This window comes from Furipterus horrens, unplaced genomic scaffold (genome assembly GCF_987537825.1).
Source record: "Furipterus horrens unplaced genomic scaffold, mFurHor1.1.pri manual_scaffold_5, whole genome shotgun sequence".
Lineage (NCBI taxonomy): Eukaryota > Metazoa > Chordata > Mammalia > Chiroptera > Furipteridae > Furipterus > Furipterus horrens.
Genome location: NW_028327175.1, coordinates 145195690 through 145214605, shown reverse-complemented (window position 1 = coordinate 145214605; position 18916 = coordinate 145195690). Strand labels below are relative to the sequence as shown.

General features: G+C 34.1%; 1 protein-coding gene across 3 annotated transcripts in view; it reads right to left on the bottom strand.

Moving 5' to 3' along the window:
• PRKG1 (protein kinase cGMP-dependent 1) overlaps positions 1–18916 on the bottom strand; it is a 1228801-nt gene that overhangs the window by 189457 nt on the left and 1020428 nt on the right. For all 3 annotated transcript variants that reach the window (XM_090278041.1, XM_090278040.1, XM_090278045.1), the window contains exon 7: positions 14030–14124. In XM_090278041.1, coding sequence (XP_090134167.1) covers positions 14030–14124 — 95 coding nt within the window. The remainder of the gene's footprint in view (positions 1–14029; positions 14125–18916) is intronic.

The following is an 18916-nucleotide window of genomic DNA, read 5'->3' as shown; positions in this document are numbered from 1 at the left end:
TCTGGTTCGCAGGCCACTGTCAACCACTGATGCTGTGGGCATCATTAAGCCCAGACTCTCAGGAATGTTCCAGAAAACAAAGGACAGCCATTATATCTTATAGGATAAGCTCTTAATACTTACAGACCTGAATTGTGGTTTTGAAAAAAAGGTAGTTTAAGAAACTGTTCTACAGCTACTAAAGGGAAAAGGGGGTGATAAACAGGTCCGTTTGCTTTAAATCATGTTTGCTTAGCAATGGAAAACATGAGCTGAGGCCAAGATGAAACCACAAGTGTTTTCATGACAAGGGATCCTCAGTCATCTGAATTATGGAAATGGTAGGGGATAAAAGTGTCAAGTATCTCAGGAGAGTAAGAACAAATAGAAAGCAAGAAAGAAAGCAGCTATATAATTTTCTCCAGGTACTATTATACTTGATATGGGCAGGAAAGGGAAATGAAACTCCCATGTACTGAAAACTCCCTAAGGTGCCCATTCTACCCTGTCTGCTCACTGTTATATGTAACAGCAGTGTGGTCTATTGAAAAGACAATAGATTGTGCACAAAAGAGACCTGGGTTTGACTCCTAGTTTCTCTGCTTACTGTGCAAGTTGTTTAATATCACTGCGCCTCAGCTTTCTCACTTGTGGAATGGGACTCATAATATTAGGCTGTTGTGAGCATCAAACAGAATAATGTATGTGAGGGTATTTAGTACAATGGGCTGGAGGTCAGGAAATATGTCTTGTTTATCTTTAAATGTTTCATCATTAAACAGTAAACAATACAGTTTTGCTGAGAGTGAATGACAGATTTAAGAGAGGAAGTTAAAATGCATGCTCTTTAAACCTAAAGCTTTGTAGCATAATAAATTATTGTAACATATAGGTTCACTGGCTTCACTTTTAATTGATGGTTTATCTTATATTTCCTAATGTGGGATATGAGGATCACTGCTGATTCAAATGACGTTAGGCAATACAGGAATAAATACCTAATGTAAACCATACATATTGTTTAGTTTGTGTAATTCTTTTAACAAGTATTAAAATGAATTTACCTAGAATTCCAGATCCATTTTTCTCAATGACATTATTGATCAGAAAATGGCTAAAGCAGAGAATAGTCTCATTAGCCTGATAACAGCAACTTCCCATTGGAAAAGGCAAGGGTAAGATATTAATAAGAAACATCTGGGAAACCCTAGCTCATTTTACTACCAGAAACTGCTGCTGGTGGTTACTGTGTCTCTTCTCCACCTTCGTACTGTCCACTTGCTCACTGTTTAAAAGTCTTAACCCATAACCTCTATGTGCTTGGGCTCAAGGATTGAACACCCAGAACTCCCCAAATAAGTGCAATTTCTTTCAGTTATGAAGCCTTGAGCTTGATATGGTCTTTTAATCTTCCTTTCTCCTGCTTGTGATTCTCTGCTTGATCTTAAATTCTACCACTTTGGTAGAAAATTCTTCTGTCCTTTGTTTTCCAGGCTGAGAATCAAAATTCCAGACTAAGTAGATACTGACACACAGCCCAAAACTGACTTCCCAAGACATGACCCTTTGGGGCCATACTTGCCTGCATGGATGGGTAATCTATCACTTGACTTAAACAAAACCCCATGCCTTTGTAGAATATAACTACTACTGACAGTGGGTTTATTGCACTGATGGCCCTGTAATTCCATTTACCCAAATTAGCCTTGACACATTCTCTTACCTGTTACTGGGGTAAAGCAAGTTGCAAAACTAATGTTATTAACAGATGCTTTGATAATGGGAGCATGAGGAGGTCTGAGCCTAACGGGTGCAGAATAGTGAAGCAATTGTGGTTAATGAACCACAGGAGAATTGGTAGTTTTCTTACTATATCAAGGAGACTTATAAGATTGAAAGTGAGTTTGAAAACATTTCATAGTTTATTAAGGTATAGTTGACATTAAATAAACCTCACATGTTTAAAGTGAAAAATTTTTAAGCTTTTGACATCTATAGACACTTGTGATTCTATCACTAAACTCAAGATAATGAGCAGACCCAATATCCCCAGAGTTTCCTAGTCTCCCTGTATAATCTGTCTCCTACCAAATGCCATGACTAGCTAACCACTAAACTGCTTTCTGTCCCTATAGATTAGTTGGTATTTTCGGTATTTTCTAGATTTTATATCAGTGAACTCATGTATTTATGTCCTCTTTTTTATTTGGTTTATTTTCAGTAATCAGAATTATTTTTATACTCTTTTATGTTGTTGAGTGTAGCAATACTTAATTTTTTTGTTGCTAAACAGTATTTCATTGCATGACTATACTATAATTTGTTTAACCATTCATCTGTTGATGAATATTTGGGTTGTTTTCAGTTTGAGGACATTACAAATAAAGCTGCTAGGAACATTTGTGTATAAGTCTTTGTGTAGACATGAGCTTCCGTGTTTCCTGTAAATATGCAGGAATACAATGGCTGGGTCATATGGCAAGCAATATGTTTAACTTTTCAAGAAGCTGTCAAATTGTTTTCTATAGTGGTGTACCATTTTACAGCCTCACCAGCAATACACAAAAGTTCCACTTGCTCGACATCTTCTCCAACATCTTTTAAATTTTAGACATTTATATATATATATATATATATATATATATATATATATATATATATACACACACACACACACACACACACACACACACACACATATATATATATTTCATTCTGGTTTCAACTTGCATTTCCCTAATGACTAATCATGGTGAGAAAATTTTCATGTGCCTATTTGTGATCAGTTTCTCTTTGCTGGTGAAATGTCTGTTAAAATCTTTTTCCCATTAAATTTTTTCTCATTGTTGACATTTGGGAGTTATTTACTCCAGAATTAAGTCCTTTCTCAGATATATATTTGCAAATATATTCTTGCAGTCTGTGTAGAGAAAATATTTTCCTATTCCTAGTACAGTAGTTTTTTTTCCTCAAAGAAGAGAAATTCTTAATTTTAATGAAGTCTAATTTATCATGGTTTTCATGTTTTGGTATGACATAAAAAAAATTCTTTACCCAATCAAATTCATCAAATTGATATCCTATGTGTTTTTCCCTATTTTGTTGTTTTGGTTTCACATTTAGGTTTGCAATGAATTTTCAGTTAATTCTGGTACATGGTGCAAGGTATAAGGCCAACTTTATTTAATTTTTACTTAATGGATATTCAGTTGTTTCAACATCATTTGCGAAAAATGATGGCATTTCTTCAGTGAATTGCATTGGAACGGATGGTGAGATTTACTGGCAGCTCTTAAAAACTGAATTGTGTACCCCTACCACCTCACATTGATGTGTTGAAGCCTTAACCCCCAATAGGTTGGTATTTTGAGAAAGAGCCTTTGGGAGATACATAGGTTTAGATGGGGTCATAACAGTAAGGCCCTCATGATGAGGTCACTGCCCTGATAAGCAGAGACACCAGAGAGCTTTCTCACTCTCTCTATATTAATGCACCAAGGAAAGGCCAGGTGAGTACATATGAACATACAGCAAGAAGCCAGCCATCCGCAAGCCAGGAAGAGAGTTTTCATGAGAACTCAACCATGTTGATACCCTAATCTTGGAATTCTAGCCTCCAGAAATGTGAGAAAATTCACTTCCATTGTTCAAGTCATCCACTCTATGATATCTTGTTGTGGCAGCCTGAGCTAAGGCAGCAATAAATGTGTGATGGATTTTGGAGCTCTTTATTCTGTTCCATAGATCTATTTTTCTGTCATGACATCAATACCACATTGCCTTAGTTACTGTAGTTTTAAAATAAGCCTCAAAGTCTGGTAGGGTTAGTCTTCCAAATTTGTCTTTTTTTTTTTTTTTTTTTTTCCAACGTTCTCTTGGCTATTATAGGTCTCTTAAATTTCCTTTCCATTTTAATGTCAGCTTGTCAATTTCCGCAATCAAGCTTGGAAGAGTTTTGACTGAGATTGCACTGATGGCAAACATCAATCTAGGACAGCGGTTCTCAACCTGTGGGTCGTAACCCCTTTGGGGGTCGAACAACCCTTTCACAGGGGTCGCCTAAGACCTTCGGAAAACACATATATAATTACATATTGTTTTTGTGATTAATCACTATGCTTTAGTTATGGTTGGGGTCACCACAACATGAGGAACTGTATTAAAGGGTCGTGGCATTAGGAAGGTTGAGAACCACTGATCTAGGAGAACACAATGGAGTCTTGTGACACAAACACAGTGTATGTCAACATTCCTCTTGAAAATGTTTTGTAGTTTTCAGTATACAGATCTTAAAAATCTTTGTTAAATTTATTTCTAATTACTTCATGATTTGTGATGCTATTGCAAGTGGGTTTTTAAAAATAATTTCTAATTGTTTGCATTTTTATTAAACTATGGTACATGTGATTATTTAGTGATATATTTGAACATGGCTCTGGGAAGTGGTGGTGAACTCAAATCCCTTTACATACTACTTGAGATGTCCTAGGAGGAATATTTGTACTTGCCCTAATTTATAGAATATGGGATAAGACAATTATCACATAGCATATATTTCTAAAATATCTCCCACTCCCAGTTCATTGTACGAATGAGAAATATGAGGCCCAATATAGCTGGAAATACTCATCCATATGGAAACAGTCTCAATCAGAACACATGAATAAATGTTACAAAGATAATTTTTTGGCAAGAATATTCAGAGGGCTTTAACACATTTTTTCCAGGCATCACAAGTGATTAGTGTAATGACAATGAATATAACCAATTAAAGTCTTTGTTGCCTGTCCAAAGTGTGATTTATAACAAGCCATCTTTCTTCTAAACTGTATAAAAGAAAAATTAAGAAGCAATCATTTAGAATTGGAAATAATAAAAATGACAAGAGACACAGAACACTAGCCAAATTCATTAACAAAAAATTAGCTTCGAATAATTTTTTTCTATTTGTTTTTGAAGAGTTTCAAATTCTTATTGTATTCTCTTATCTTGTGGCAACTGAAGGAAATTATTTGACTGGATGACATGTTGGAGGATAACAATGAGGGACTGAATTGTTTGATAAGTACCTCTATTTCTGCTATTGAAAATGACCTTATATTTAAGATAGAAGGGACAAAGAAACTATTTTCTAAGACACCCTGATGTTTCCCTAACCATCTACAAAATGTAATCTCCCTTATAGAAATAATTATTTGTATAAGCAGGCTCAAAGCCTTCTTCTAGAACAAAAATCCTCTTTCCTAAATCCCCTTGTATTTAACAATTTTTTAAACAACCTATTTTCTAATTTATTTAAAACTAATATATATTGGCTACTATCACTGACTCACAATACTTGTTTATTATAATAAGCAAAATTAATCACTAGTGATATACCGAATCTACAGTGCACACTGAAGCATTAACCAGATCAAGTAAATTCAAACAACAACAAAAATTTTGTGTAATTAACCTTATATTCCAGGTGTATTCTTTAGAGAAGGCCAGAGAGCAGAGGTTCAAATTTTGTTCATTAAATTATCTTTGTTAATTTGTGTGTAGGCTTGGCCAGAGGTGTTTTCATAATATCAATACTTTGAGATACATATGTTTATTGTGTGTACGTGTGCATGAGACTATATTTTGTATGCAATATGGTTTCTTGAAAACCAAAACATGATTTTCATAAATTCCCTAATGAGTTCCTTGACATCAGAGCCCAATGGTCTAGTATCGTATCCTTGTATATGAGCATATTGTGGGTCTAAATTCCTACAGAAGAACAGGTCAGCTTCTACATTCCTATGCATTTGGGTTCTATGCTGTGCTGGTCTTACTGGATCTAATATCCTGCTTGAAGCTTGTGGTATGTCTAGTTATTCAGGCATGCCAGGAACAATTGTAATCACAATAGATTACTGCAAAGCCAAATTACTAAAAGTCAAATACATCATGGGGATGATGATGATACAAATGGTCTCAATATAACTAGAGCATAGATCATGATGCAGGATTGTGGGTGATGAGGCTGCAGTAGTAATATCGGAACAGATCTCATTGCTGGGGTGCCACAGGAAGCCTAAGGGCAGTAAAGTGACATAAACCTAATTGTTTTCCAGAATGTAATGGGTTGAATTATGCCCACCCCCCTGCCACCAAAGTTGTGTCAAAGTCTTAAACTCCAGTACCTGTGAGTGACATAATTTGGAAATAGGGTTTTTGTAGATGTAAGCAATATATGTAGTAATAATAATGACTAGTATCTGAGGATTAACCAACCAGATGGAATTATATACTACAAATCTAGATAGGGAGTGGGAAGGAGTAATTCGAAGTTGGACACATGAAGATCCCCATATCTTTCAAGAAAAGGACAGAGCTATGAATTAACATTATATGTTAGATATACTTATTTAAAATTTAAAGATTAATTTAAAAAGAATAGAAAGGGAAGGTAAACTTCTAAACTAAGGAATAACACAAGTACAATTTGTATGACATTGAAAAGAAAAGAAAAATGATATATTGACTCCCAAGTGAAACAGAATGAGATTGAACATGTGTAAAATTTTAAACACAAATAAAACAAGCTTATATATGTTAATGTTTACATATGTACATTCTTATTATACATATATGTAAACACAATAAAATTTAGTCATATGATCAGTGAGAATTCATACAGACAACTTTAGGATGATGATGTGGAGGAAGGAAAAGTATTGGGGAGGATACAAAAGAGGCTTGAATTGTATCTATAAAATTTTATTTCTAAATAAATAAATGAATGATTTATGCTATATCCAATATTTGCTATATCATTTTATATGCTATAATTGTATTAATTAAAAAAGGAGAAAACCAAGAAGTGGATTCAGAAATATTAATGAACTTTCCCATGACCACTGCCCATGAGGAGGGAAATTCGGCAGCCGTCCGTCTCAAGAGACGATGGTATAGCTTCTTAAGAGTCTATCTGCACTGCTGAGAATGGCTGTGCAGTCCGACTCGGGAGTGACACGGTATCTGTCTCCTCCCATGTTGAATCGACATCTTGCGATGACGCTGGAGTGTCCTCTCCAGTGAAGCTGAAGCTACAGAGCCTGGGCAGGGTGATATGGAGGGTCTGCTGTTGCCCATGCAGCAGACCCCCCTCTCTTCGCAGCTGAAGGGTCCAAGGGAAAGACGGAGTCAATACAGCTTGGCTTCAGGTGCGCCGCAGGAGTTGCCGGTGTTGACTACAACGTCAAACCGCCTTAGGGACTCTGGCTCCGGATTTTCTGTCGGGGTTTACTCCCTTAGCCTTTCCCCTGAAGAGGTATGCCGCAAGGCAGCGGAGGTTTTTTGGAGTCAGAGTTTTCCTTCTCTGATGAGGAGGGAAATAAAGACTTCTGAACTGACTACTGACTTGGCTGATTTATTTTTGCTTTAACGAGGACAGAGATTGGCATGTAGTGCTGGTCTTCAGAATGATAGATGATGGCTGGGATAGTTCCTGAAGAAAAGGGTCTTGCTGACAGTGGTTTGCTATTAAATGCCACGATTTAACTGGTGGCCCAGAGCTGCACATGGAATCCAGGAATCTATTCCAGTTGGAAAGAAGCCACATTTCAAGAGAAGCAGAGTCTGTGCCCTCAGGAAACTTAGAGATCACTTAGTTCAACTGGCTCAGTTTAACAAATTTTCAGAAACAAGAAATTCGGAGGGGTTAACTGGCCTACTCAGTTATATAATCAGTGAGTAGATGACTCAAAATCTAATGCTAAACCAATTATACCGAGTGCTCTAAGCTTTAGTCAAGAAGTAGCAGAACAATGCTGGGAATGGGGATGGTGATATAATGATAATGGTGATGGATGCTGATGTTGCTGATAATGATAATGAAGATAAAGATTGTGGTGGTGGTGATGATAGCAGATGGCTTTTTTTTTAGCACTAATCTAAATTCTAGGTAGTCACTCAAATGCTTTATAAGTATCCCCTTGATTACTTCTCACAGTAACTCAAAAAGTTAGAGACAATCATCGTTTCAATTTCAGATGAAAGAAGAGCTTCTCAGGGTCTCATAATTTATAAATGACAGAGTGGATTACAACCCAGGCAGTCTGACTTCTGAGCTGAAACTTTTAACCATATGTTATGCTGAAGACTGAAATATTAGGGGGAGAGGCAAGCGGAAGCTTGATCTTATCTCTCTCAGGTTCATCTTAGTTTTATGTATTTCTAATTACTACAGATCCAACTGGCTTAGAATTTGGCATCTTCTGATGCTCCTGTGAATTCCATATGGTTTCAAGTCAGGTAGAGATCTTGAAGCAATAGTAAGCCAGAGTGTAGTTGGACTGGTACATGAGTATTTGAACTAAGCCTGAACTAATTTCTCTAAATACAACTTTAGTTTTTATGTATATAAGGAGGGATAACTTTTGAAAGAGTAAAACATTTTGCCCTTTCTCTGGTGTGGAAAAAAATCATTATCATAGAAAAATAATGCTTTAGCCAAACAATACTAAATAATTTGCATGATGTCAACCAAACAAAGTGAAAACAATGAGTGATCCCAATTTTTCTTGTAATGGGATGCTATTAATTAATAAATGCTGATGGTATAGATTACAGGATGGCTAGATTTATGACTCTACTGTCTTCACCCAATAAAGAAATAAAACATTACTTCTGGAGGAAGAACTATATAGTGGAGTTCTGGTGACAGGTTGACTGAGGCTACATTTCAGCTCATTCAATTATCTAATGTATCTTTAACTAATACTAGAATTGGGCACTCTTAAATTTAAAAAGGATGGTCAAGATACAAAGAAATGGGAAGATATTTTGTATTTACAGTTACGAATTTAAAAATGTTAAAATGGCTATGTTACCTAAAGCAATATATAGATTTAGTGCGATCCCCATCAAAATCCCAATGGCATTTTTCATGGACATAGAACCAAAAAAAAAAAAAAAAAATCATCAATTTGTACAGAATCACAGAAGACCCTAAATAGCCAAAGAAATTCTGAGGAAAAACAAAACAAAACAAAACAAAAAGCTAGAGGAATCAGATCCCTGACTTCAAACTACACCAGAAAGCTACAATAATAAAAACAATACAGTATTGGCAGGAAAACTGACACATAGACCAATGAAACAGTATTCAGAGCTCAGAATAAACCCACACATATATAGGCAAGTAATTTTTGACAAAGAAACAAAGAACATAGAATGCAAAAAAAAAAAAAAAGTCTCTTCAGTAAATGGTGTGGGGAAAACTGGAAAGCCACATGCAAAAGAATGAAGCTAGACTGCTATCTGACACCATACACAAAACTAATTCAAATGGATTAAAGACCTATATGACCTGAAACAATAAAATATATAGATGAAAACATAGGTACTAAACTTATGGACCTTAGTCTCAAGTAATTTTTGTAAATTTGACTCCAAAGTAAAAGGAAATAAAAGTAAAAATAAATAAATGGGACTACATCAAACTAAAAATCTTCTGCACAGCAAGAATTTTAAATCATCAACAACAAATTAAATAGAAGAAGATATTTGCAAGTAATACCTCTGACAAAGGGCCTATTTTCTAAATATATAGAAAATTCACATAACAAATAAACAAAGAAAAAAATCCAATTAAAAAATGGGCAGAGGACCCAAATAGACACTTTTCCAAAGAAGACACACAGAAGGCCAACAGATCTTTAAAAAAATGCTCAACATTGCTAGTTATAAGAAAAATGCAAATCAAAAACATGAGATACCACCTCACAGCTGTGAGAATGGCTATTAATTCAGTAAGATAAGATATAACAGATGTTGGAGAGGATAAGGAGAAAAGGGAGCCCTTGCACACTGTTGGTAGGAATGCAAGTTGATGGAAAACAGTATGAAAGTTCCTCAAAAAAGTGACTATAGAGCTACCATATGACCCAGCAATGCCTCCTCTGGGTATCTAGCCAAAGTTTTGAAAATAATTATTCATAAAGATATATGTACCCCATCTCATCTGCAGCATTATTCACCATCATCAACACATGAAAACATGTCTTGTGCTTGTTGTGTCCTAAGAGTCCTTTGAGAGATGAATGGGTAAAGAAGATGTGGTGTATGTATGCAGTGGGATACCACTCAGCCAACAAAAATGATAAAATTTGCAACATTTGGGACAGTGTGGATGCATCTTGAGAATATCATGCTAAGCAATAAGCCAGACAGAAAAGTACAAGAACTGTGTGATTTGTCAGTGTGAAATATAAAACAAAAAGCAACAATTGAACAAAGAAAACAACCAAATTCATAGATACACACAACAGAATGGTAGTTACCAGAGGGAAAGGTAGTAGGGAAGATAAAGACAGTAAATGTGCTCAAATATAAGTTGACAGAAGATGACTAGACTTTGGATGATGAGGACACAATAAAGTATACAGAAGTCATATTATAAAGTGGTACATCTGAAATTTATATAATGTTATTAACCAATATTACCCCAATAAATTTTATTTTTTTTAAAAATTTAAAATGCTCAAGAATTTATTTCACTACTAATTTACAAATATTTTAATGATATGCTGAACATGTTCAGAAAAATAGAACAAAAATGCCCAGTACATATAAATTTTATTTGTGAGAAAACAATACTCTGAAAAGCTATGTTATGTACATACAGAGAATATCAATTATAAAATTTATCTTTCAAGTATAAAAATCATAGCTATTACCCAAAAATATATATACAGTTTCCCCAAAGAATATACTCTGAAGTCACAAAAATTTAAAGATATTTAGAGGGAAAAAAGTGAAGCAAATCAATCTCATTTATGAAAAGTAGGAATTTCTTGTGCGAAACATTAAAATTCAAAGAAAATATCAGAATAGAAGAACATGGAGGCACTGAGTGAAAGAAAAACAGAACATGGAGATAGAACTTCAAAACATTAAAATGTCAAATAATCAAACAAGGAAAAAAATCAAGAAAAATTGACCTAATAGGCTTTCTTCAACTGAATCTAATTAGACTTAAAGAGGCATATCCGATTGATAGAAATCCCAAAATGGCAGCTCAGAGATCAAATGGTTTGCAAAAATGTTTTGTTTGCTTGCAGAGCTTTGTTCTTTTAAATCAAGTTACAAAATAACATTTTATATATTTTTTTAAATGCCTAGGTTTTTTTTGCCTTCCCTTTAAAAAAAGTGTAGCAATGACCTGGAGAACAGTAACTGCTATCCTCATTACAAAAGGCTTTCTAGTTTGCTACCAGTTTACTCACCTTATTTTTTACTCATTTGCATTACCACCCTCACTCGAATGAGTTCATAACCCGTTATTCACCTTAAAGGAACTTCAAGTAGTGAAAGTGATCAATGGCAGAAGGGATTGCAAGATTGACCATCATTAGAGAGGCTCATTTGTTCATTCGTTCATTCATTCATTCATTCATTCATTCATTCAACATATACATGTTGAGTATCTGAAAAGCGCCTGATGCTGAGCTCAAAGCAAAATATAAATGTTTGGGACTTCTTTTCATCGAAGGACTATGCAGTCATAGACCTGGATGCATACCAAGATGTATGTAATAAAGAATTGAAGACAAAACACTGGTCATTTTTAGGAGATGAAACAACAAATTGTAAGGAGTATTAACAATTGCGGGGATATCAAAGGATGGAGAACTTAAAGAAGGAATGGGGTGACCGACAGTGTAATACTGTGGCTGAGAAGTGACATCAAATGAAGATAAAGGAAGATGGTTCTTTGGTCTAAGTAGCAAATCCCTGGTGGCATTGAAGTGTTCACCTAGAGTAGACTGATAAAGCCAGATTGAGTATCACAAAATAATATTTAAGGGCCTGAGAAAGAAAGAGATGGGGGTAGGCTGGGAGGCATTCAGGGTAACAATGGTGTGGAGTGAGAAAAAGGCCAGTAAAGAAGGCTGCGTATGTTCAAAGAGAGTTTTGACAACAGGTCATTCACAAGAATAAGCATAGGCTAGAATTAATTCAATCTAGATAGAATACTATTAACTTGAATTTTGATCTTTTCATAAACCATATCCCGAAATTTACTCCTTAAGACACATTGTAGGAAGGTGTTTTCACCATAAGGCCTTTCTTTAACTGGCACCAAAATTCAGTGACAGTAAGCTGCAAAAAGAAAATCTGTCAATTCTCAATTATGTTTTATTTACTGGTGTTCCACTTGTAATCCCATCAGAAGTGATTGAAAATGTTCCTGGTTCTTTGGCTCTGCTAGAAATCACAATTTCCACAGAGGCACTTAGTCTGGGATCAATGAAATCAAGTGGCATTATTCTTTAGAATCGTCTGCATATATAATAATCAATGGAAAGAAAGATTAAATAACAAATGATGTTTGTGCATTTCCTACTAGGAAGATGATGTTTACTACATTCTTTTGTGCATCTTCATCAGATAGGGTCAAACAAACTCATAAGATAAAAAAAGAAAGTCGAATGCATTTAGGTCTGAATTTTCATAAAATACTGTGGCCTGAGTAAGATGACATCAAAATTACCGCTTCATTTCTGTAGCTGTGAAATAGTAAGAAAGAAAATGAGACCTGACATCTAATTGTGGCTTTAAAAATAAAAAACACCTTAAAGTGAAGGGATTAAGTACAAATTGGTACTTACAAAATTGTCACAGGGATGTAAAGTACAGCATATGGAATATAGTCATAATATAATAATAACTATGTATGGTGCCAGGTGGGTACTTGAAATATTAGAGAGATCACTTTGTATATGACTGTATAACCATTGTACTATACACCTGAAACTAATACAAAATAATATTAAGCCCTGACCCAGTGTGACTCAGATGGTTGGGCATCATCCTGCAAAGCGAAAATGTCACTAGATCAATTCCCAGTCAGGGCACATGCCTGGATCAAGGGCTCTGCCCCTGGTCAAGGTGCATGCGAGAGGCAACTAATCTATGTTTCTTTCTCTCTCTTGTTCCCTCCATTCCCCTCTCTCTAATAATAAATAAACAAAATCTTTAAAAAATAATATTAACTATAAACAATAATTGAAAAATAAAATTCAAAAAAACTCCTTAAACTATTTCTTTATAGTACTTTTAAGAAAATCACTTATATTTTTTGAAATAAAGGCATACTTTGAAATGGAAGCAAAACTCTTCCAAATATTTTAGGAATATGTTATATCCTATTGTTGTTCCTTTTAAGTAGACACTTCTATATCTGGAATTTGATGCAAAAATAAATGCTTATTGGTTATTTCTTATTCAAGTGGCTTATTGTACATCCAGCACTGAACTCTAAAAAGTTTTATTTATATACACTGATAATTGAGATGTTGTGTTTATTGGAAAATAAGAGAAGAATACCTAAATATATCTGTCATGTTAATCATGAATTCTGTATACTGAGTGGTACAAAGTCAGCTGATTTTCTCTTCCATTATACATGGGAAGAAATCCCAAATGCTTACTTCTTGAGGTCTTAGTTTACAAGTGAGATTTCAGTGATCTCACAGTACAGCTCTTCAAGTTCATCCTTTAGAGCCCATCCAGAGTGAATCTAGATAGGCATAAATTACCTCCATGCTCATCTCTTCCTCCACCTCAATTACGATAAGCAGCAATGACAACAATGAGCCAGAGGTGAATCCCGCAAAGTCCTCACTACCTTCAAATCTATTGTTTGTACAATCAGGTTTAGAGAATTCCCAAGTTCTCAACCATCTTTCTGTGATTCTGAGTAAAACTATCATACAAAGCTTAGCAAAGACTTTCCGTCTTTTAGACACTATAAGTGATTGCAGTTAAGAAACATAAAGCAGAGAAATTTTCCTATTAATATAAAAATTAGTTATTACAGAAGTTAACCACTAATCAAACCCAGAGTCTATCTAAACAAATAACAATTCCAACTAGAAATACATAAAAATGTTCAAGGGTTCATATCTGTTATTAGGATCAGCACTGAAGAGCCTATTTGGTTAAGAGCTCAATCTTTAAGACAGGAATTTATGTAGCACCTAACCAAAAACTGTGTAAGATTTGATCTACTTACCCCTGCAAGGCTTTCTCTCCAAACCAATCTCCTTTTCCTAAAGTTCTAAGAAAGATTGGGTCTTCACTTGGTGAGTCTTCACGAGTGACATTTACCTACAAATAGAGACAATGAAAGTCTATATCCACTGCACACCCTGGATGATCAAATGAACACTAATTGATGATGCTAATTACATCTCTTTTTAAAATTCATTTTTATGGTAAAAACAAGTATATTATCACTAAAGGGGCCAAAGAAATTATCTCCAAATATTCTTTTGATATTTTCAAGTTGTTTTTAAGTAATAGCGAATTATTCAGAAGTTTGAATTTCATTTAATCCTCATCCTTATTCCCATTCCCTATGTCCTATAAAACAACTAATAAACTTGGTAAACACTTCTCCAATCTTTTTTGTGTTTATGTGCATGTGTTTTTAAAATATATGAATAGCATATGGTATATATCATTCTGTGACTTACATTTTTCTAACATCCTTTTAATTATTTATTCCATGCTATTAGATATAAATACAGTCCATCCACTGCCTTCTTACACTCTGTACCTTTTCTTATTTATCCATTTCCTTGTACATGGACATTTATGTTGTTTCCATTTTTTTTCCTAGAATAAACATCTTTCTACACAACTCTACACGCATATCTCATTTTCTCTAGGAATGTCTACCTCCTTCTTTAAGAAAAATCCAGCTTTAATTCAAAGGCCAGTCACATTTTCATGAAGTCTTCCTCCAGGTCTTTAACTGACCATTGTCTTCATGTCCTCACAATCCACATGCTTCATTAACCAGTATTTCTTATTTAAAATATATAGAAATTACACATGTGCCTTTAAAAAATCATAATAAATAATATGCTCTTCAAAGAAATGAGTATTTCTTTGGCATTCTCCATAACTTACAATAAGCACTTAATAAAGAGTTGTAAATTGGTTGAACAGAAAAGCTTCCTTACTAACAAGATATCTTGGCCCATACAGGACTTGTGACTTGAGAAATAGTCCACAGAAGGCAAGGAGCGCAGTAAGTTTTACCTTTGTGTTAATTCCCTACCCTCTCCGGCTCTACTAATATTCATAATACTGGCTATGTGTCACCCAGAAAGGTTAAATAGTTAAAATACACATGCCTGGAAAGTGAGGTAGAAAAACTAATTTTTGAGACAATGCCAGACACTTAAATACATTTAAAAATATTATGCTTCAAGATTTTGACTTTAGATATTGGATGTCAAAGACCAAAGTTTTTATAAGTATTAAAAAGGTCTGTGAAAGGTAGAAGGAACTCAATTATTCTCCATTGATCCACTTGACTACTCCTCCATATAGAGTTTCAAACCCATGGAAATGCCATTTTTAACAATCTTACCACTAAGCTATATCACAGAGATGCTCATTTACATGCTGGGAAGACTTTTGCAGATGTGCATGAAAATACCCTAGCCCAGTGATTCTCAAACTTCAGTGTGTGTGTGTGCGTGTGTGTGTGTGTGTGTGTGTGTGTGTGTGTGTGTGTGTGTGTTTAAAATAAAGGCTTCTAAGGTTCTGATGCAGTCGGGTTTAGAAATCTGAATTTCAAAAGTTTAATGTATAGACCAATCTTTAACAAATATTAATACATCATTAACTTTCTGAACCTCAGTTTTCTCATCTGCACAATGAGGCAATTCAACAAAACTATTTCAATTTCTCCTCCTAGCTGTTAAAAAATGTCAAAAACAAAAAATTAATTAATTAGTTAAAATGTCAAGGACTAAGGTACACTATACTCTAAGTTAAGATCATTAATTCAAAATTAGATATAAGGATATGTTATGTAACTGAACATTTGCCATTTGATTAATAACATCTAACAGAAATTCAAAATGGCAGATTTAAACAGGCCATGGAGAAATTTAAGTGTATTTTAAAATGTTCTTAAAAAAGATGTTACTGAAATACACTAATAGACATAAAAAATGAGCCATCTACAGAATAAACCACTTTCTGTTTATATGATACATGTGAGGAAAAACCTAACTGGTCAAATATATAATGTGAAAAAATAAGCACTTCAATGAGCAAGAATAAAAGCAAGAATAAAAGCTTTTCTTTAAAGTTGTAACTTCCATAATTATTCTCTGTATGTATAATTAATTGTTCTAGATATGAAAAGACATCTTGGACATTTACGTCTTTATTTCTAATGAAATTTCAGAGTAGAAAACATTAAATATGGAGAGACAGTCTCTGTAACTCTGGACTATATATTTAATATTCTCATTTAAACCACAAAGTATTTTATGAGCCACAATGCTATAAAAAGGAATCAGCAGAATGGGACAACTATAATTGAAAAAACAAAAAATAAAAATTAAAAAAAAAAAAAAAAGGAATCAGCTATGGAGCCTTAAAGATAATATTTAGTTTGTTTAAACCCATGTTACCTGGCCAACTTGTCCAAAAAATGAGAGGCTTATCCCAGGTATATGTGTGCATGCATGTTGTGTGTGATAAATGAGAAAAATCTATCAAAGTATCCTCTTAATAGTAAGTGCCCCAAAAAGTCAGTTGTTTTTTCTATATTTTCTCCTTTCTTCTATTTCTCAAATTTCCTATTTCACAAATTCCATGCATTTAGTTGTAAAATAATTATTTCTTATTACTACTTTTCTCTTTTATTGTTCCTATAAAATGCTATTTAGAACATTAAGTATTTCTACTTCTAAACAGATAAGAGTGTGTATTTTTATGTTTTTAACTTATCTATGTATTTATTTTTATGACATGTGCAGTCTTATAATTTACATTTTAAAAACTATATATAATTTTTCTTTTCTTTTTCTTTTTTTTGTTATTGTATAAATCATGCACTTATTGCCAGGATAGTCAGAGTTCATAGTAAGTGTATGAGAACATATTGCAATGAAATATGAAGACAAATGAATACTAAATCTATTTCTTACATGTGTGTCTCATTAAGAACAGCATTTCAGGCAGAATGCATGTTAAAATATGAAGGAAGGATTGAATTAACAGCAAGATGAGTCTATTCCCATCTTATTTTCTCTCTGGGCTATGACATTTATTCTTTTTATTAATTTTTCTAATTTTATTGAGATATAATTGACATACAACACTGTTTAAGTTTAAGGTGTACAGCATAATGATTTGAGATACAAATATCATGAAATGATCACCACAGTAAGTCTAGTTAACATCCATCATTTTGTATAGACACAAAACAAAGGAAGAAGGAAAAATGTTTTTTTCTGTTGTGATCAGAACTCTTAGAATTTACTTTCTTAACAACTTTTAAATATACTATACAGCATTGTTAACTGTAGTCATTATGTTGTACAACACATCCATAGTAATTATTTATCTCATAACTGGAAGTTTGTACCTTTTTCAAAATAGGAATCAGACATTTAAAAGGACACATAAAATTAATATTTAATTGCAAAATCTTCAATAAACAATATGAATGTACTCAACCAACACGTTTAACAACAACAACAACAACAAAAAACAATGTAAAAGAAAAATAAAATGTTTTAGTACATACTCAATGGGCTTTATAAACAAAGCAATATTTATTATAAAGAAATCTGAATTTTATAGACTTGGGGAGCATAACCAGTTGGAGAATAAGGGTTAGTCCAGTAAACGTTTTCTTACCTAACTGAGGAGTCCCAACACCAAAGCATTTTCTTATCTGTGTGATTAATATATTATAAAACTGAAGAGGCCCACCCTGATTGCTGTGGCTCTCAGTTGGTTGGGCATCATCCAGCAAAGTGAAAGGTCACCTGTTTGATTCCCCGTCAGGACACATGCCTGGATTACAGGTTAGGGCGCATATAAGAGGCAGCTGATCAATGCTTCTTTTTCACATCAATGTTTCTCTCCCTCTCTTGCTCCCTCCCTTCCCCTCTCTCTCAAAATAAATAAAATCTTAAAAAAGAAAAAAAAAAAAAAAAAATCACTGGAGTCTCCAAAGCAGCTACCTTTTCAAATAGCATTGCTCGAAATCTGGTCCTATTTTTTCAAAATTAAAATGCCTCCTGATGCAGAAGAACACTTTAAAAATCTATAATAACAATTTGGGGCATGTACAGGGAAAGAAATATTTCTGGGCTTAAAGTTTGCCTAGGTTCTTTGCAATATAAGTTAAACTCAGTGTGGAGTAAGAGCTATGATTCCCATGGGCCTGACTTTCCAATTAAACCTTCTGTGTAACAACTGCAGTAAATTAAAATCTCTCTCCATCATCTGTCCCACCCTCTTTCTCTAATATGTGTATGGTGAATTTCATGTTCATGATTTCCTTTCTAATGTTTCTTATTTAATGTGTGTGCACATTTGCACTCACACACATATATACCTCATTCCATGCATTATACCATACATTTGCCTATCTGTGAACTTTGTATATACATATACAAAAATACCAAATATTTGCCTGGTTTTGAACTTTATATAAACAATATGTCACACATATTCTTCTATAACTTGTTTAGTTTGATCAGTATTTTACTTGAGATTTATGCAATTCATCTATGTTATTATGTGTAGCTATAGTTCATTTCCTGTTTGCATGTTATCCCATTACATAAATATTATGTGATTTATTAAATCTTCTGTAGATGTAAATGTGGGTTTCTTCAGGTTTATTTTACAGTTGTGTTTTGATTCTCTTGTGCTATTAAAAACATTACTATTCCTGGCTGCTGTGGCTCAGTGGATTGAGCGTCAGCCTGTGAGCCAAGTGTCGCTGGTTCGATTCCCAGTCAGGGCATATTACTAGGTTGCTTGTTAGGTCCCCAGTTGGGGGCGTGAGTGAGAGGCAACCACACAGAGATGTTTCTCTCCCTCTCTTTCTCCTATCCCCTCTCTCTAAAAATAA